The sequence below is a fragment of the Cornus florida genome, unplaced genomic scaffold, assembly GCF_030987335.1.
Source record: "Cornus florida cultivar Cherokee Brave unplaced genomic scaffold, ASM3098733v1 CherokeeBrave_3.0.0_Hap2_Chr08, whole genome shotgun sequence".
Lineage (NCBI taxonomy): Eukaryota > Viridiplantae > Streptophyta > Magnoliopsida > Cornales > Cornaceae > Cornus > Cornus florida.
In genome coordinates this window covers 14242489-14264392 of record NW_026775578.1, presented here as the reverse complement: position 1 = coordinate 14264392, position 21904 = coordinate 14242489, and the positions used below count along the sequence as shown (strand labels likewise).

Sequence of the window (21904 nt, the reverse complement as noted above, 5' to 3'; positions counted from 1 at the left end):
CATTGATAACGGATTTCATAAAAAAAAATCAGATTGTGATATAATTGATAATGAGAATTTGTGTTTTTGTCCTGCACGCCGAACGAGAAAGAATAGCTTTAGGAAGGTTTCAGCTTGTTTCACGAAATTTGCAATTTAAGTTTCACTTTCTTTCCAAGACTTACACGCGGCATGAGGAAGTAAAGGTCAACTTAGAGCAATTTTATATTGTTAGAAATTGTTAGAAAGGAATCTGATATGTAACAAAAGTTAGTTATGCACTAAATATTTTAAAAGTTAAACTAATTAATGTTGGATATTAAACTGACGCCATTGTGTTTGAATTATGGATTAGTATTAAATAGTTATTTAATAGATTCATTAAGAATTGAAATACATGATTTAAGTTTACATGTTAAATATAAAATTTAATTGTAAAAGTATAAATTAATTATATGTTGTTGGATTAAATTATTTTAATCAATTGTTTAGATTTAAATTAATTTAATGAGTACATGGGGATGTACAATTTAGTTGAGATGCATGTTATTTTCTTGTGATGTAAATTAAATGCATGCTAATTAGAATTGATATTTTTACTCAAATAAATGCAAATAACGTGTATATGATTTATATCATATTTATTTGGATTATTAGATGTAAATATTATTTACATTATCCTTGGATTGGAAACTTTTATTTGGTTATGTTATGGATTAATGCACCATTATGGGATGGGGGCATATTAGGGACGGATTAACTTAAGAGTTAAGTCCTACCTATTTTTAATAAGGGAACAGATTAACCATAGTGTTAAGTCCTACTTATTCGTGTCAGGTCAACGGAATAGTTGGATGACATTTTATTAAGATAATAATTAGATAGTTTATTTTGATGGTTGGATAGAACGGATTTTAAATATATAATTATACGCCATGATATGAGCTTGAGTTTCAGGATCAGTGGTTAGGGTGCGTATATTGCCAGGGATGTGTAGTTAGATATAGTGTAGTTGTGTACCCTGGTAGGTTTAGGTATTCATGTCCACTATATGTGCGTTTTTGCATGTTGCCTACTATTCAGGGTGAGACAACTCTATAGTCTAGTGAGGTTCCTTTAGTGTGTATATATCTATATATGGATTATTTAGTTATTGTTGAATTAATTAAGATGTGTATGTGTATCGGGTCTCTGTTTGGGATGTAGTAGATTAGAACTTGTATGTGGGCCTGACCCACCATTATTTTTCAGGTGTTCGTCAGTTTCAGTCTTAGAGATTGTTCGTGCCGAGCAGAGACAGTCATTCACTCTTCGGCTTTACGTAGGACTCTTCTACATGGTTTAATTATTAGTTTTTATTTCAGTTCAGTTATGTCAGTTAGGATATTATTAGGGGTCCACATTATGGATTCCCGAGTTGTAGTTTAATTAACTATTGGTATCAGAGGATTGAAGGATTCTATTATGGAATTTTTAATTATTATTTATTTGAGGATTTTTGAAATAGGGATTTATTATTTAGTTTTCTTCAGCTTATTATTTATTTATTATTCTTTTTGTATTCAAATGCTTATTTAAATATTAATTGTTTGATATACCTTGTATTCTGTGCTCGGACTTGATCACGTGTGACTCTAGAATCGAGGGGTATCACAAGACAACCCTAATCCAAACTTTTACCATTCCAGAGTGGGCAACCCTGATTTCAAATCACTAATTTCAATCTCTTTCCTTTTACACTGTTTTTCTTTCTCTCTCTTTAAACACGTGTATACAAAATCATTTTCATTAAAAGATTTACATTAAATGTATGTACTTTTTATTTTTTTATTTGGTTCTTCTCCTTAATACAATTGTGATTTGTGATAAAGACACTGAAACCTCTGTTTTGCTTGTATGCGGGTAAAAGAGAACAAAACAGGGTATTTGAAATTCTCAAATTTTGAGAAGCTCATTCTTTTGGTTTGGTTAGTCTATATACCTCTTTGTTAAGTTTTGAAGTGAATAATCATGTTACGGCATTAGATATTTGTACTTTAGTACGTTGTATGTGCCATTTTTTTCATGTTATTGTACTTTATGTAGGTATATCCTAAAATTTATAGGTTCCATGTTTATTTGTGCTTCTTTTCTCTGTTTTGAAATGTGTTATAAGTTTTTCTTTTATGATTTTTAAGATTGGGTGATCAACAATATGGATTTCAAAAAACTTACTTTTTTAAATTTATAACTTTACTTTACTCAACCATTGCATTAACCTCTGGTTAAGGGCCTATTTGGCAACCACTTTTGCTTCATGCTTATGTTTTAACTCGAAACAGAAGTAACGTTTCTGCTTTGGTGTATGCTCAATATTATTTGGAACCATTTGATAACGTTATATTTGTTACAAGATTTTTGGAAGCAAAAAACATGAAAATATGTTTAGTAAAAAAGTGTTGTTAAGTTTGAAAAATAAAATGGTTAGTTAAAAAGGACATTTAAGACCTTTTTTATTTATTTGGGTATGCGGAAGCAACCGGAACCACCATCTTGGTGCTTCCGGTTTTCACCTCTTTTTCGAAAACGTTTCGGTACTATTCAAATCACAACAAATATTACCAAACGCGTTTTCTTGTTTTGCTTCGCTATAGTACATTATCCAAAGAAAAAAACATGAAGCATAAGCTGTTGCCAAATAGGCCTAACTAAATTTGTTTACAAGTTTTCAAAGATCTTGAATCATGTGCAAATGCACGTGCTGTTTGCTTGTATAAACAAACACGCGACACTCCTGGAAATAACATTATGAATATATATCTTAGTGTCCAACCTATAAAGGAACAAAACATGCTATAATGACAAGATCGGGTAGTAATATCATACATAATATAACATATTCTTTTTATATTCGAACTGACTTGTCTTCTCACTTATGTAACTCTAGTATAGAATTTTTTAAATTAACTAGAGTTCTATGATTGTCTCACTCAATAGATATATAAATCAAAATTTATATTTATATTAGCCGTGTTCACACCATTTCAGTGTCCTACTTTTTAGAATTTGGCATGTCGTTGTATTCATGTTGTATTGTGTTCGTACCTATGTCCTGTGTCCATGCTTCTTACTTGGAAATGTTAGATTTGTATTCAATTTGCCTTTCAAATTAATTGTATAAGCACAAAACCACAAAGTTTTCAAAATTAAGGATGTATTTGGAATGGCATTTTTTTGGAATGCATTACTTTTAATTGTTATCTTCTTCATCTTTAACTTGTTCTTTAAATTCTTTACCACAAAAAAATATATAAAAATCTTGCTCTTTAAATTTCATTTGGATCAAAAAAAAAAATAATAAAATAAAATAAATTTAGTAAGAAATCAAGTTCAATTTGTTTCTTCTTTAAAGTAGTAGATGTGATCTTACTTAAAGAGGCGAGGGTGGCAGGGTGATGGTCCCTTTCACCTCCTCAACCTCTTCAACAAATATAGTATCACGTTCTCTTTGCTTTCATCTCTCCCTCTCTTCTTCTTATCCTTTACATTTAAAGTCTATTTAAATTCATACACATGATACATAAAAAGAAACAAATAAATAGAACTTTCATCAGCAAACACACCTTAAACTACAAAATAAAAACATATCGTTATAAAATTATTGTGCATTCTATTTAATTAATTAATTTATTATATATAAAATAAATAATAAATAAATAAAATAAAAACATACCGTTATAAAATTATTGCGCATTCTAAGCAAATAAGACAAATTTATTTTGAGCTTTTTAATTTGAGGAATATAGCTGGAATGCTGGCAAGATCCAGAAAGAAAGGACGAACAGAATTGTCCCCCAATAGATAGCTTAGAGAGAAGAGAGACGTTTTCAAAAGGCACACTTATATCTCGTCCCATGTAGGTGAATGAAACAAGATTTATTGCAAAAATTTCTAGATTTTCCAAATAGTGGCAGTGAGTCAATTTGAGTGATGGGCAAGCAATTTTTACATTCACTAGACATGTTGTACCCAAGATGCATAATTGTTCAAGAAACGCACAGTCGGATAGGAAATTCTCAAGCACCTCCACCATGATATTAACACCAACCAAACGAAGGGATTTTAGGGAAGAAAAGCCAGCTGCAGAACCAATAGTCCGTGACTCATGATGACTTTGTGAAGTTCTAAAAGAGAATTTGAAGTTTTCCATGCTTGGAAAATTGTAAAATTGAAGCTGGCGATCGGGCAAAAAGCCAGCCAACACGTCCAATTCAAACCTTTGAACACCTTTTTCCATTGCAAACTTAATCCAATCATTGATATCGGGAGGGTAGTTATGAAGGAAATCAAAAGAAATCCTCATTTCGTCTATACAGGTACCAAGATGCAATTTCAAGACTTCATTCACCCAACTTACTTAGTACGTACGCTTTTCTTCAAAAATAGATGATAAAGTCCTATAATCTGCAGGATCTTTTGGTAATATCATTGAACGAAAGCTCAAACTACCAGTTATATATCTCCATAGATATCTGCATCCTTAAGCCTCAAAAGAGACAGGATGGCAACGAGGATATCGTCTGGCAATCCACTAATTACATCCTTCTTCATATGTTGCTTTTTTCTCTGATCAAGATCCAAATAATCATAAACACAAGAAAACGAAACCATCATCTTCAAAAATAAAATAATACGATTGGGAAAAAACAAACAAAAGTTCCAATGAGTATTTATCTATTCATAAAAAAATAAAAATAAAAAATACTACTTTGTCAAAGTTAATAACCACAACACTACAACAACCAAAAGAACATCATAAGAGTTTTGGGTTGGTTAGGTAAGCAATGAATTTTGTTTTGGTATGTAAGACAAACGCCCATTGCTAGGACTCAAATCTCAATTTCCCATGTGGGAGGAGTTTTTTATTCCATTGGAGTTAAAAGCTTGAAAGTTACAAATGAAAATTGAAATATAACAACAATAAAAATTTCTGAGAACAGTTAAGTTGCTACGGGCTTTTGCAATAGAACTCACCTTGCGTTGCTTGAAAGGAGAGGTGCACGGTGTCATCTTCCTCATTCAGAGGAACTGATAGTTGATGTTACCAACACAATCATTAAACCATGTACACACGAACACAAATGTATACGTGAATCGACTTAAATTTCACTATGCTAAGAAGAAAGGGGAATTATAAGTTCTCAAACACAACACTCACCTTTCTGTTTCTGTTTGACAAATGGGGCAACGTCCCAATCCCAACTCCTGTCTTTCTCTGGCTTTTTGTTCGGCTTCAAGAGACAAAGCCTAACCCCTTTATAGTACCTGTTCGGCATTCAGTTTGCACCACGAGGTCCACAACTTACTCTTAAGTGAGAGAAAATGCAATTGCTCAGGGCAAAACCGTCTTTATGTATTTTTGTTTTTTGTTTTTTTTTTTAACAAAAGGAGAAATTCATGGTAAATATATCTTGGGTTGCGTTTAGTAACGGAAACGGTTTTTTTTAACCTCTAAAAAAGTAAAAAGAAAACAAAAATTGCGTTTAATAAAATATTTTTATTTTTCTATAACATAAAACGTTTTCAATTTTTGTGAAGAAAAAAGAAAACATCAAAATAATATTTCTTATGTTTTTGGCATTGTAGCATAGAAACGTTTTCACTAATGTTACACACTATTCATTTCAAATAAAATTTATATTATTTGTATTATATACTAAGTTGCATATTAAATGTTAATAAAAATATATATTTTTACTATAATATAAATTAAATATTGTATGTTATTTTTTATTTGATAAAAATATATTTTAATATATAATATATTAAATAATAATATAAATTATTTTTTTGTGACAAAATAATTTTTGATATAGAATATAATGTTATTAAATTACTAAGCAGTAGATATTTAATATTATTATATATCATATCTATATTATATTATAAGTAAATATTACATTATAATTAATTTACAATATTATCACACAATATATATTTTATTACATATAAGATATATTATTTAATATTTTTTATTCATATGCTAAATATATTATGCATCACATAATAAATGTATGCATTATGCATATATATATATATATATATATATATATATATATATATATTTATATACATAATTGGTGTGAATGTTTTTGTCTTGATATATCTACTTTTGTACTTATAATGTATTGGGTATATTTAAGATTTATAATTTAAAATTAAATTTTCTAGATTTATGACTTTTTGATATTAATGGAAGCAAGTGTCGTGCTTGAGTGGTTGGGTTGTTCCCTATGTCCGAGAGTTCGTGTTCAAGTCATCTACCTTCCCCCATACCCTCCCCTCTCATCAATAACTCATAAAATTCTTGCCATGAAAAAAAAAAAACAAAAAAACAAAAAAAAAAAAAATTTTAAGAATATTATGTATATTTTGTAACAAATATGTTATATTATTAAACACAATTATTGTTTTATATTTTCAAATTTGTGGCAACAACAAGTGTTAATAAACATCATTTCTGTTTTTTATTTTCACTCAAGAAAACAAAATCATGTTTCTGCTTTCTTAAGACTGCAAAAACAGAAAACAAAAGAGTTATTAAACGCACCCTTGGTTACAGCAGATTCATTTTCATTAGACCATAAGTCAAATAAATAAATAAAAATAATACTCTGTAATAAAAATTATTTTAATTTTTTCACACGTAACAAAAATTATTGAGTTGTTTCGAATTAAAAATATATATATTATAAGTCAAATCTATTAAGAATTTCTTTCTCTTTCACCCCTTCTAGTTTCAAGTAGAGCTGTGGCTTTATTACTCAAGTCAAAAGGGCGCTTCTGCCCCAATTGATAAGCAAAAAAGAAAAATGGAAAGATACTAAATAATCAATTCTTAGTCTGTAAAATCATTATGATGATATCATTTTTTAATTAAATAGTTTGAGTCATTTTACTATAAGGTAATTGTAATGGATGTTTATCTATTTATTTAAAAATTTAAGTTAGTATTAGATAATGTTACATATCTAATTATTTATACTCATTTCATTTTTCATTCGAATTCGATGTGGGCTCACTCGGACGTCAACCCGAGCGTTTGACGTGACACTGAATCAAAGATTGAATCTGACCCTGATACCAATCCGATGTCAGACAACCACTTATAACAGTAATCCTCATCAAATATTACCACTTTTAGCCCACTCACAAAATGTATTAATTAAATTTTATTTAAGTGAAGATGAATTACCCTTGGAGAAATGTATATATTTTGAAAAAATGTACATATTTTTTAGTGGGGATATAATTATATAAATATCCATTTGTACTTACGAGAACATAAACCTTCATCTGTCAATTTAGCAGCTAACAAAAAAATAATAATAATAATCTCTCAAATTAGGAGGTACAAGAAATATCATTAAACTACAAACTGTGATGGTAAAAAACCTCATCCCAGATAATACCAGCAGAGGACCTTTCTGGTTTCATGATACGAAAATGGGCTTCAAGCCTAAATATGCACAAACTCAACTTGAGCAAATCCATAAAAAAAGCCCAAACTGAATCCTATTCATTTTATGTGCAGTCAAAGCTTATTTCAAAGTGGGCCAAATTTTGGAGTTAATCTGGCAAGTGTTAAAGGGCTGAACAAGAAAAAGCGACCAAGAAAAGCCTATTAGCAATCCTCACTGATTTGCTCGATGAAGCCCACAGTTGCATGGGCCAAAGTCCCTAGAGTCGAATCAAAACCCTTTTTTGGAACATGGATGATGATGGGGAGAAGAACGAAATGCACCTATACAGATGTAGTAATAACCATGTATGTAACACAAGACAGATGGACAACCTTAACTAAAAGAAAGGTTTAAGAAAAGATGAAAATATTTTTTATTAGGATCATCACAATGTAAAATTATCTTTTTCCATTTTTTATTACTATCATAACGTAATCGATGAAACTAAATACAAATTCTTACTTATCGAATAAAAATAAATAAATAAATAAACTCAATACAATTCTGTCGAGTTTGAACTAAGCACAATTTTTTTATAATTTTTAAATTTTTAATTATCAAAAAATAAAAAATTATTTACTTAGTGACAAACCATCCATTTCCTATGAAAGTGAGTTTTGATTGTAAATATTCTATTGCAATGAAATATTTCCTCACAATTAATTTCATTTTCCAATACCTGTATATGTGCAGGGATGGAGGTCGCTAATGCTAGGGGTGCACAAAAAAACTATGGAACCGTGAAACCGAACTGAACCGAACCGAACCATGGCTTTGGTTCCGGTTCTCACGGTTTTGGTCCCGGTTTTGAAAATAAGAATCGTGGGCTTACTGTTTCGGTTTCGGTTCTAGACCCGTAAGAACCGAAACTGTATATATATTATCAATAACATACTTACTAATTGAGTAATTGTCAATCATACCATTACACCAACACGTGTTCCACCACTAAACCACAAAATGTTAAAAACTCAACTCTCTCTCATCTAACAACTAAACTTAAACATAACCATAACTCTCGCCTCCTCTTCTCATTTCAACTCTCATCTCATAGAACTTTGAAGACGCCTCACCCTCGCCTCCCTTCCTCAAGTCCCCAGTCCTCATCAGTCATCAATCCTCTACTCTTCTCATCTTCAATCCTCATCTCTCATCGGTCCTCTCGACATGGCTTCTCAGTCACCCACACACCATCTTGGCATCTCAGACTTCTTTGTCAGCAACACAGTCACACAACTTCTTGGATATACACCCACACACCATCTCAGTCAGCGACACAGCTTCATCATCTTCCTCGGTCACACGGCTTCTCCAATATTATTGAAGTTTTATTTTCTGTATTTATTTATATTTTTATTTTTGCTATTGTATGAATGTATTATGTTTAATTATTTTAGCATATGTGGCTCCTGGGCTCAAAGCCTTCAAATAAGTAAGGGAACAAAAGGAAAAAAGTTCATAGGTGGGAAACCGTGGAACCTCACAGTTCGGTTAGGTTCCATATACACACGGTTCAAGTTTTGGTTTCATTTTTAAGGAACCGTTGTGACCGGTTCCTATCGGAACCTTATCGAACCGTACCGTGTGACTTTTTTTTTCTTTTCTTTTTTTTTTTTTTATAATTTTTTTTATATATATACTTTTTTATAATAGCACAAAATACCATATATATGTTTTGCAATATCACAAAAATGCTCTCTCTGAGTTTGTTCTTAGTCTTTGCATATATAAGTGCTTATACAAGTCAAGAGTTGTGCCCCTCGTGAGTCCAAATTCTGACTCAATCACTGTATATGTATTTATTAATTATCTTATCGGAAAAAATTTAAAAAGTTTAAATTTTGAGAAAGAGATATCTAACAATAAAAAAAGTGTAGTGATACTCAGACCAAAGACTTTAACCTATTTCCTTAGCCGAATCTAAATGGATGCCATGTCATCAAGATTCACACTAATCTTTTTTTTATTTATCAAAAGTTACGCGTTTCTCGATAAATTAATTAAAATAATTAGTAAAACACGTGGGTCGTCTCTCCCAAAATACGAACAACCACCGGTCATCCAAGCACGGCAATGAGCACTACTCATAACCCTGCAAATTTAACTTCAGAAATATTACAAATTAAACCTCTTTTTCATTAGAAAAACCTTTTTTCCTTATTTTTCTTTTCCTTCGGTATTTTTTTTTAATTTTTTATTTATTTATTATAGTTCGTACTTGTATGGTGTGTAATCTTTTTAAAACATTAGGGTTTTTAAATCCCGGTGTCTTTTTGGAAATCAAAGGGAAATCTGGCGTCCCTGCAATTTTTCTCTAAAATTAAATTTTAAATAATTACTTCATCAATCAAGAAAAATATCAGTACGCGATATGCAATTTTCTGTTATAACTTCATATACCATATATATGGATATTATATCTTTCATATAAAAGATTAGATTGCCGCTAGTGGTCAGCGATATGGTAAAAAGAGATTAATAGTGGTACAGATGAGAAAGGAGAGAGAAAAAATATGATTTACGGCTTTACAGGGAAGATAAGTACGGAGAGAGAAAAACGGAAGAGAGAGAATTTAAGGTTACTATTTTGACTTCTGACGTGGATATCCATCTAAACAAACACATAAATTTGGTAAGACTAATCGGTGTATTGCTTCGGTGTAAATATCATTTTTCATTAAAAAATAAAAATAAAAAATACTTAGAGAACGATTTTGCATTAGTAGGCCACCACTGATGTTATGGTTACATTAGCCTTACGCACATCAAACAATTGGAGTACATGTCATTTTTCTCATTTCTTTTTCTTCCATTCATCCATGGCTTTCTCTCTCCAAGCTGAAGTACTGTTAAATGGGGCCAGCTTGAAATAAGAATTAATGGTGTTAGTTGGTGGTAGCTTGGGGTGTGGATGGAACAAATCATTTTGATACAGTTCTCTCCGTGCTTAATGTGTCTAATACTTTCTTTGTTTCATTTTAAATGTGGACTTTGAAAATTATGAGTCACAATTTTCGAAGTCGATATTTAAAATGAGACGAAAGTAATATTATTTTTCGTCAAATAGATGAATTTATAATTTTCAAAAACAATGACTTTACATCTGCAAAAGCCTATTCTTTCGATACATGTTTCCCATGGTCATTAGAGAGGTAGAAAATTGGCTATTTATACGTTAAATTCAAATATTTTTTTACCAAAAATGGTATGTGATCTCCCTCATGTTTTCATAAGCATGCATCAAAATAGAACACTTTATGCACGCGTGGCTATGTGTGACAATACACACCCATATATAATCATGCCATGTATTGAGAATTTGAGATTCCACCTAAAAAGTTGATCCTAGCTAGCCAGTTATGAGACCTAGACATTATTTTTCTTTTTCTTTTTAAAATTAATTTATAAGTACCTTTTGAAATGTATATATGAAAGACTGAGCTTAAATTTTCTATTGAATTTTGTAAGAGTCCGTCTGGTGAAATGAAAATTAATACTGCAAAATAAAAGTGAAGAGAAGAAAAAGAATATAAATTTTGTAAACTTCATTAATTTTTCAAAAAAATTATGAGAAAGTCATCTCATTTCATAATTTGGATTATGAAAATATTATGTCTTACCAAAATTGTCCATATCATTATTAAATATGACAATTGGTCTAAATAAAATTATATTAAATATTTTAAAAAATAAAAGCAATATAAGAACCTTAATATATATATATATATATTGTAGAACACCTAGAGAGAGATAAACTATGATACTACTTTTTTTTTTTTTTTTTTTTTTTTTTTTTTCGCTTTTTCGAAAAGTTAAGCAATTTATTAATGAAAAGGATGTACAGAACAGGCCCAAGAAGGGAAAAGAAAAGATAAAAGACCATGAAAGGTCCAACCCAAAATCAACCAACAACCCCAACAAGTCCAAGAGACAAAGAGGCCCAAAACCCTGAAGCCCAAACCGAACTATGATACTTTTCTTATCCAAAGTTATGCACAAATATGATACTACTTTTTTTTTTTTTTTTTTTTTTTTTTTTTTCGCTTTTTCGAAAAGTTAAGCAATTTATTAATGAAAAGGATGTACAGAACAGGCCCAAGAAGGGAAAAGAAAAGATAAAAGACCATGAAAAGGTCCAACCCAAAATCAACCAACAACCCCAACAAGTCCAAGAGACAAAGAGGCCCAAAACCCTGAAGCCCAAACCGAACTATGATACTTTTCTTATCCAAAGTTATGCACAAATACATTTTATTTTAGAAATTAAAAGGGGTTATAATTGAAAATTAGTGTATTATTCTCAAGAAAGCAAATTTTTAGTGTGTTTTTGTAGAATAATTTTGTGAGAAAGTTAGTTGGTTACGGAAAGTTACTTCCCCACAAAAATATCACTTTCCCTCTATCCAAGCTCTTAAAAAGTTTAAAAATTTTATATTTCTTTTTCTTTAATGCTATTTCCATCTAACTAAACTGAGCTTAAGGGAATAAATGGAAGATTAATAATTGAAAAAAAAAAATAGAACTTGTTAGTTTTAAAGAAAATTTAGAAAACTTAATTGTCATTTAATATGAAAAAGCATGATTTTGGTAATTATTTTACGATTGTTTTTTTTAAGTTCATCATTTATCGGATTGTATGAACGATCACATTTGCTTGAGTTGGAAGCTCTTGAAGGCATTTAAAAGTAAAAGAAAAATAAAAAATTTGAGAAAAGGTATTAATTAAGATCAACTCATGTGAGGGTGGAAGAATTTACCTAGATCTCCATACAATCGTGGTTTAGTTCAATCAGAATTATTATTTAAAATTATTTATAATATTTTATTATAATCAGGCAAGGATGTAGTGGGAGGATACGTTCCCACTGAATTTTTTTTGTTATTGTCATTTTAAAATTACTTCCACTAAACTAAAAAAAAAAAATCTCTCTATTCACCATATAAATTTTTAGATCCGTGATAACCGTGACTTGACCTTTTATCACGGTTGTCTTGTCGCTCCACATTTCAAAATGTGAAGGCAAATGCCCCAAGGACTGCTTCTAGCACTTTTCGTAATTTAGAGTAAGCATTAAAGATCCTTGTCAATATTGCTTGGAGAGAAGTTCGGCTTGTGCCATAGCTAATTGTACCTGGAGCTCAATGACTTGCTTTTGAAGTCAACAAATCAATCCAGGGCATCCATAAACAGGATATCTGAGCTGTTACAATCTTATATATATATATATATATATATATATATAAATAATAAATTAATTAATGATTATTAACTCTAAATATGTATTAGTTAATAATTATTTAAATATATAAATGAATATTAATGAATTAAAATCTTATCTATTGTGCTATGATTAAAAAAATTGGTAACATTTGAACTATTTAGGAAAATTTTAATCCAAAATTCGATTCGATTAAATCCAATTCAATCTGTTATATCACGGATCGGTGAAGGATTAAGATTTTTTCAATCAGTATAGAGCGGATCGATTTAGGATTGATGCCCCAATTCGATTGGTGGTCACCCTTAAATAGAACATCAGTTCTTTGGTAAAATATTTCTGTTTTAATTTCCTTATTAAAAAAATAATTATAATAAATTCCAAAATGAGAAATTCATGGTAAATTTAAATGGGTCAGAGCTGATTATTTTCATTGGGCCATAGTCAAAGCAAAAAAAAAAAATAAATTATTGAGTTGTTTAGAAAACTCGGTCCGAACCATTTTGATCTAGTTTGATATTTTACGAATCGGGTTAAATCTTTTCACGATTCAAATTGAATTTAATTTTCATCAAATTATAACTTTCGAATTACATTAGTTTTAATGTCTAATCCAATATGTAATCACCACTATCTAAAATCATCACAAAATGAAGCGGGACAGAGTAGACTTGACGGGAGGAATCATTTTATCATAAAATCTAAAATAATAATTATCAAATATTACCACTTTAAGCCCACTCAAAAAGTGTATTAACTAAATTTTATTTAAGTTATGATGAACTACACTTTGGGAAATTTTATATTTTGGAATATATATATATATATATATTTTTATTGGTAAAATAAATACCCATTTATCCTTACCAGAATATAAACCTTCCTCTCTCAATTTTGGTTGCACAAGAAATATCATTAAACTACATGATAAATTGGAGAAATATTTGAAAGATACTATATGCTAACAGTTCCTTCTTCACAGATTGCACATCTATAAGAAATTAATATATATATGCTCCATTTATTTTTTAAAGGAATTTTTATCACCTAATAAGGTATATTCACTGCAATAAAGATGTTAATTAGTGACCAATTAATTTTGTTAGAACGAAATTCATTTCATCAAAAGTACATATTTATTTCCATATGTGACGAGGATTGGATTCTTTTTACGAGAGTTTTGGTTGTAAATAATCTACTTAATTATTTGCAATGATATGATTTTCTCACAAATAATTTTTTATTTTTTATTTTTTTATTTTTACTAGGATCTCCAGATGAAAAATTTTCATCCAATCAATCCTTTCCAATGTTTTTTTTTTTTTTTCTTTTTTTTTTTTTGATGAATTATCTGTCCACAAGAATAAAAGGACAAAAAAAAAAGAAGAAGAAGGAAACTTTAGAGGCCGTGTTTGCCTTGACCAGAGTGGGTGTGAGTTGGATTAATCCCAAGAAAAAAGTTTAAAATGTGTAACATACCATAGCTAAAACATTTCTCAATAATTTTAAAAATTGAAAAATATTTTGAGAGAATTATAAAACACAATTATTTAAATACATGTCTTCTATAATCAAGTTTTCCAAAATGTGAATCAAACAGAATTTTTGTACAATTTATTAATTCTTCTCTAAAAAGAGAAAACTTTATATATTTAACTACCCATCTACTCTGAAAATTAACATGGTATCAGAGCAAAATGTCTTAAACTTAAATCTCATCTAAAAACTAATATGGTATCAGAGCAAAATGTTTTGAGTTCAAATCTCACCGTGACTCTAATTAAAAATTAAAAAAATATGTATTGAACCAAAAAAGGTCATACATTTAAGTTAAAAAAAAATTGGTTGAGTGGCCAAAAGGTCATATTCAAATTCTTACTCCATCTGTCACTTGCTTTTAACTTTCAAAAAAACAAAAAAAAACAAAAAAAACAAACTAACTGTTTGAGTGACAAATTGCCCACTGACTTCCTTGAAAGAGAGTTTTGACTGTAAATATTCTACTACCACAATATACATGCATCCTGACAATTAATTTCATTACCCCGGCCACCAAACAAAACAAAACAAAAATAAATAAAAAACCCTAGGCCCAAACAAACTTTTAAAAGTTGTGTTTTCATAATCTCGCACCAAAATGGGCAACAAGTTATGCATGCCACAGTTGAGAGGACATGGTTTTGTTTTCTACCCTTGCCTCCACGCGATGCGTGATCTTTAATTGACAAATATGTATTACGATACATCAATCTAATCACTTCAACAGCTCAACAACCGATGTAATTTTGTATAGTTTTTCTTTTTCGAAGAAGTTATATCCGATAATTGCCACCACGCGATACATGGTTGTGTATATATATATATATGTATGTTTGTATGTATATTTTTGTCTCACATAGTCATGCATGTTGAGCTGTTAAAGTGATTAGATTGATGTACTGTACTACATATTTGTCAATTAAAGATCACGTATCGCGTGCTGGCAAGGGTAGAAAACAAAACCATGTCATCTCAACTGTGTCACATTTGTTAAACGAGTTTTGTATAAGACCGTTCACAATTTCAATATATAGAAATAAATGAAAAATAAAAATAAAATTGAAAAACGATATAAGTTAAGATCAACTCACACAATCGGGTTCAATCGAAATTATTACCATACTAATAATTATTTGTACTATATCATTACATTCTTGTATAGGGGTAATTTCAAAAAATTATGTGAGAAGGATCTTTAAAAATAAGAAGATAAAAAAAATTCAAACCATGAGATATGAACAATTGTAGAGTTTTTTTTTTTGTAATTTTAGTGGGGACAATTTTATAATTTTATAAGTATACATTTCAATATCAGTGATTAGTTTTAAGTTTCAACCAATCAGTGAAGACGAGTGTCCTAACAACTACTCACAATTTAAAGTAGATATTAAAAATCATTATCATTGTTGTAGAAGAAATTTGTCAAATTAAAACAATACGAAACACATGCAATATATATATATATATATATATATATATATATATATATCTATCTGCCTCATTGGTATATATATATATATATTTGTAGAATAGTTTTGACATTTACTAGTATTAGTATTATTAATGTTAAAATTTTTTTACACTTCGAAATGAGATAAAAGTATCATTAGATTACACCTTTCTACACGAAATCAACTTTTAATTATGCTCAAGAGTATGGATTTGGAACAATATTTGATTTATTCTCTCCAACGTTGAAACATTACATAAATTTAAAGACCTATCAACTCCGTGACTCACCGAAAAAAAAAAAAAAAAAAAAGAAAAAAATATCCACGACTTGCTTTAGATAACAAAATTAACCAAACATTGCCTTATCTTTCACCTCTTAATTTGTTTCACACAATTATTAATACCTTTAATTAGTTCCTACTACCATATCCATACATCTACTTTCTTCATCAAATTAATATTCTCCAATCTCTCCTGCTCAATATTGCCGGCCATTATGAGATTTGAATAGAAAATTTCTCGCCAAGGACACAAAGCCACACGTAGAAGATAATATACTTAATTTGATGATCGATCATTTCCCCCATAGGAATTTATGAAGAAGTCGTTGAAAATAAAGGCGTCGAGGTTTGGTTGTTGGTTGGTGACAGCAAGCTCGGCTTGTGCAGTAGCTATTTGTGCTTGGAGCTCAATGACTTGCTTTTGAAGTCGACAAATCAATCCGGTACATCCATAAACAGGATCTCCGAGCCTGACATTGGCCTCGTAAACCATGCTACTCACCGCGTCTGTCCTCTAAATTTCTGGAAGTTCCTGAGAATTAGTTCAGAGAAATTCCGCCTTAATTAGATGAATTGGATGCTTAGCTTAAAGCCTTAAACCATTTGCTAATTAATTATAAAACCAACTTAATTATCAATTAATTATGCATCCTAGGGTTACTGATTAGCTAGATATACAATCAATTAATGTTACGGATCTTAACTAGTGTATTAATTACAGAATATATAAAAAATAGGTACCTCTAAGAACTTGACGATGTTGGCGGCGCCGAAAACGCGATGAGCAGTGATGAACTTGAGTGGTTCAGTGGGAGGAAAGTATGGCGCCAACAAACAATTCTTGGCACATTCACGCCTTAGGGTTTTACATGTAGCACAAGGGCTCATTACAACATGAGATGGAGATGGAGTAAATGTTGAGTTCATTGTATTTGTTGCTCTTTTGCGACTACTCTTCTCCATCTTAGAGACAGAAAGATACATTTAATATATATATAATATAGAGAGATATTTAGGCTCCGTTTGGCAAACTTTTTGTTTCTACTGTTTTTACTTTTGTATGTTTTTGAGCTGCTACAGCGTTGATTTTACCAACAAAAATATGTTTAATGCGATTTTATTTTATTTTACAAAACGCATGCTAAATGAACCCTTAATAAATAGTAGGAGAATATGAGAGCATATGAATAATTGTGTATCTATATTTATATACTCGGTCTAATATAGGCACCTAGGGGGAGTGGGTTCATTATGGAAGTGTGGCTGCGCCGAGTTCCAGTTTCTTTTAGGCTGTTAGCTAGGTTGAGTCTTTCGCTCGATCAAAACATAGACCAAAAAATAATAAAAAATTAAAAATAAAATCTCTATTTTTTTATCCATTTGATTAACTTAAGGTAATTCGTGATCTGCACAACACTTCACTCGTAAAAAAATTTAATAGATTACAATTTAAATTATTGTATACCTCCCTAAATGCATACTATTTAAAAATTAAAAATTCAATCTAGTTTTCTCTAACCCTTTGTCACAAATTGTTTTATTTTTTTTGTTAATTTTGTTTTATTTTATTCCAAATTCTAACTAGTTGTAAACACATTCTAATTACTCATATGTCATAATAAGTCACACAAAATCTTTTCTCTAGTTCTACTATAATATCAAAAATTTATTGACGTGATAAGGAGATTCACGACAAAAAATTCTATTATTATATGAAATTTCAATTTTTCCTTATAAATTAGTTGTTTTTCTTAATGTTTACTTTAATACTCCTATTATTATATTATCAAAGACATCAAAGAAAACAAAAATTCCGATTAGTGGTGGTGGTGAGAGGTTCCAGAGGTAAAGCTATTTCTATTTTTATTTTTTTGATACTTATCTTTTATTATTGTAATTAATGGTATTGATAAATTTTAAATTTAGAACTGAAAATTGTGATAGCGTTTTATATCAAAATGAAAGTATATAGGTGGGTTTAGAATTTGACCATTAAATTTAATCTAATGGTCATTATAGAAAGTGCGAAAAAATTTTCTTACTCCACATAGAGTAAGGGATTACTACTCTATATATATAATATGCTCTCATATTCAACATTTCAACAACTTATAAAAGTCTCACTCTATATATATATATATTATGTATCTTTCATGGTCTCTAAGATGGAGAAGAGTAGTGGCAAAAGACCAACAATTACCATGAACAGAACTTCTCCTTCTGGCTTTCTTATATCTTCTCCTGCTACTAGTGTAAGTACTCCATCATCTCATGTTGTAATGAGCCCTTGTGCTGCATGTAAAACCCTAAGGCGTAAATGTGCAGACAAATGCTTGTCGGCACCATACTTTCCTCCCACTGACCCACTCAAGTTCACCACTGTTCATCGCATTTTCGGCACCAGCAACATCATCAAGCTCTTACAGGTACCTACTTTCTATATATATAAAATCAGTAAGACAAGGATATAAATGTGATATGTCCACATATATAGTAGGTATATATACTTGGTTTAATTATATACTATATATATGTAGTAGATTGATGCACAAGTTAATCATAAGATGACAGCTAAATTTAATTTGATATGATCAGCTCAGGAATATATATGTAGTTGTTGATAATAATAGGTGCAGGTTTAATTGTATAGAATTAATACTATTTTTTTTTTGGTAAATAGAATTTAATACTATTAGTTAGCAATATAATTAATTTTTCTTGACAGTTCAATTATTATTTAAAATTTTACTTGCCCAAAAAAAATATTTATTATTTAAAATTATTATTACCGGAATTACTTTGTATTAATTCTCAGGACCTTCCGGAGTATGAGAGGGCAGACGCAGTGAATAGCATGGTGTACGAGGCGAATGCGAGGGTGAGAGATCCTGTTTATGGATGCACCGGATTGATTTGTCAACTTCAGAAGCAAGTCATTGAGCTCCAAGCACAATTAGCTATGGCACAATCCGAGGTTGTCACAATGCAATGCGAGCAACCAAACCTCGACGCCTTGATTTGCTCGGAAATGGCACAACAATCACGTAGCACTACTACTACTCCACAGAGTTTCCAAAGTAATCCGAACTACCATAACAATCAAGGCTAGCTCATTATTGGGGCCTCAATATTGGACATGATCATCCATCATCAATCGAATCATATTATCTTCTACATATCATATGGCCGCTTTGTGTCCTTGACGGGAAAATTTCTATTCAAATCTCCTAATGGCGATAATATTGGGCAGGAGAAATGGAGAATATATATTTGATGAAAGAAAGTTTTTTTTTTTCATGAATAATTTGGTGTACATATGGTAATAGTAGTGGGAACGAAATGTAATATTTGGGTGAACAAATTAAGAGGGGTAAGATAAGGTAAAGCTTGGTTATTGTTGTCGTTTTCTAAAGCTAGTCATGGAGTTGATAGATACTTTCATTTTCATTTTTATTTATGTGTTATGTTTCAATATTGGAGAGAAGAGAATCACTTACCCAAGATGAGCACTGTCAGACTAGAAGAAGAAGAAGAAGAAGGATGCTTAGAGAGGCCCTTTCTTTCCTTGCCAAACTGTATATTCGCACTTCACTTTTTTCTAATTACACTCTATTTATTATTATTTTTAAAAGAAATAACAAAAAAATCATTGAAATAATTCCTTAATTTATAATGTCATAACTACCCTTTAAACAACTTTAATTTTTTTTTTAACCATTTTTTTTTCTATTCCATACTTAATAATTTTATTTTTGACAGTCAAAATAGATAATTTATTCCATAGTAACTTTTTATTTTTTATTTTTTACAATCGAAAGAGATATTTATTCAACAAAATTATTTTTTTCCAATTCTGTCAAAAGAGGTAACTTTATTTTTTGGTAATATTTTTATAGGTCCTGTCAAAAGAAATAATTTATTCAATAAAAATAACCTCTTTTGTTTTTTTCGGTCTTATCAAAAGAGATAATTTATTTAATAGTGATAAATATATTTTTTAATCATCTTCTTTTTGTACTTTGTTTTTTTGGATCTTCACAGAGATAATTTCTTCAATAAATATATTTTTTTGGGATTTTTTTTTTTCATATGAAAAGAGATAATTTTTTTAAATAGTTACTTTTTATTTTTTTTCAGAAATTATTTTATTTTATTTTATTTGTGTTGTCAAAAAATACTTAAAATATTAAAGATTAGAGATAAGAAAATATGAAAGGGTAGTTGTGTTATTTAAAAAGTAATAATTATTTACTTATAAAGTTAAGGTTAGAATTGTCATTTCATTTAAGATTGTAGTGCAAATGTTGAAAATTAGGGTGCGGATATCGCCTCCCTATATATATATATTGGAGAGAAGAAATAAATTTTGTTTCAAGTCCGTGCTGATCAGGTTGATCATTAAATCTAAGATAACTTTTTAATCAACTAATGTCATTTTTTTTAAAAAAAAATTAACATTAATAATAGTTTTTTTTATTAAAACAGAATATACGAAATTTAAATTTAATAAAAATTAGAGTATTTATAATATAATGATAACACGTGAAGATCGATTATTCAAAATAACCACTTTTGTTATTTAAAATTGATAATACAAAAGGATGAAGAGATATATATAGTGATATAACTAGTAAAATTGAAAGTGTAAGAAAAAGATAGGGTCATAAATGAAAGTGTAAGGAAACAAAAAAGTATGGCACTCATCAACTAGAAAACAAGAAAAAGTAAAATTAAATAGTTTGGGCACGTACACTAGAGACCTATAGATGTAATGGTGAGCATATAAAATTTAATTTCGGTAGAATGTAAGAGACGGAAAGGGAGACCAAAGATAACGTCAGATGAAATTATTAAAAATTACTTTAAAAAATTAAATATAATGGAGACAGAGAATTCATGTCTCCATTGATAAGAAATAAGTCATATGCAAGAGCCCGTTTGGGATTGCATTTGTAGCCTGTAAAAGCAAGTTCAATTTGAAAAAAGTTCAGCAATGTTTGGTAAATAAAAAACGCACTTTTAGGAGAATAGGTTTAATAAATAAATAAATAAAATGTGCATTTTGATAAAGCTAAAAATCGGAGCGTTTAAAATTGTGTTTGAATAGAGTTTGATGCCTAATATTTTTTTTTTTTGTACAATATAACCCTCTTTCATTTTCATAATTACAAGGCTATTCATGATAAGAAGAATTAATATATATATATATATATATAAATTGAACATTTAAAAATAAGTATTTCAATAGGGTCAGGACTACTATTGCTAGCCTGATTTCATATCCAATCTCCTCCGAATATTTATAGCCCAATTTTTTATTTTTTACATTTATAACACAATTTTACATTTAGCTTATAATATTCTAAATTATAAATATTTTGTAAATTACATTTATCTAAAAAATTCTAACTTAGATTTTTTAAAGACATTCATAGTATCTGAAAATTTTGTATTTATTTATTTGTTAAGAGTATTTTTAAGAGAATGAAATTGCATTTGGCTAATGCACATTTTTATTATTGTATAAGTAATACAATAAAATTAGTAATAAAAGTGTTTTAAGTAACATTGTTACCAAACAAATTTAACACTGTTTTAAGTATAAAAAGTGCTTTATATCATCACCAAACAGCTAACATGTTTTTACTAACAACACTTTTATGATAGCTAAATGTTTTAATTTAATATTATCCATTGCTTATGCGAACAAGGTATTGTAGATTAGCCTTATGAAATAACCAATACATATCAATTACAGCTTAGTCTATACAAACACAGAAATCAAAAATTAATTATTTTTAACTTTAAAAAAGGTAATTTCAAGAATAAAAGAAATAAGAAATTGAAATATGTTTGAATATGAAATTGATACAAGCTTCTCGAATGGCAACCCTTAATTCCGATTGCATGTGTTTGATTTATTGTTGCTTTG

The 21904-nt window shown here is 29.4% G+C and overlaps 2 protein-coding genes and 1 pseudogene across 2 annotated transcripts in view; 1 reads left to right on the top strand and 2 right to left on the bottom strand.

Annotated features, from left to right (window-relative positions):
* LOC132269753 (uncharacterized) overlaps positions 1-4321 on the bottom strand; it is a 32205-nt gene extending 27884 nt beyond the window's left edge. The window contains exons 1-2 of the mRNA XM_059771004.1: positions 3692-4321; positions 3582-3587 (exon numbers count right to left, since the gene is read on the bottom strand). Of these exons, the coding sequence (XP_059626987.1) occupies positions 3582-3587; positions 3692-4321 (636 nt within the window). The remainder of the gene's footprint in view (positions 1-3581; positions 3588-3691) is intronic.
* Positions 4322-16249: 11928 nt separating this feature from the next.
* Positions 16250-16935, bottom strand: LOC132269752 (LOB domain-containing protein 1-like; annotated as a pseudogene).
* Positions 16936-18170: 1235 nt separating this feature from the next.
* On the top strand, positions 18171-19081 carry LOC132269751 (LOB domain-containing protein 1-like). Its single transcript, XM_059771002.1, has 2 exons — positions 18171-18398; positions 18788-19081. Exons 1-2 carry the CDS (start codon positions 18174-18176, stop codon positions 19079-19081), a joined length of 519 nt encoding a protein of 172 aa, XP_059626985.1. The 5' UTR covers positions 18171-18173.
* The last annotated feature ends 2823 nt before the right edge of the window (positions 19082-21904 follow it).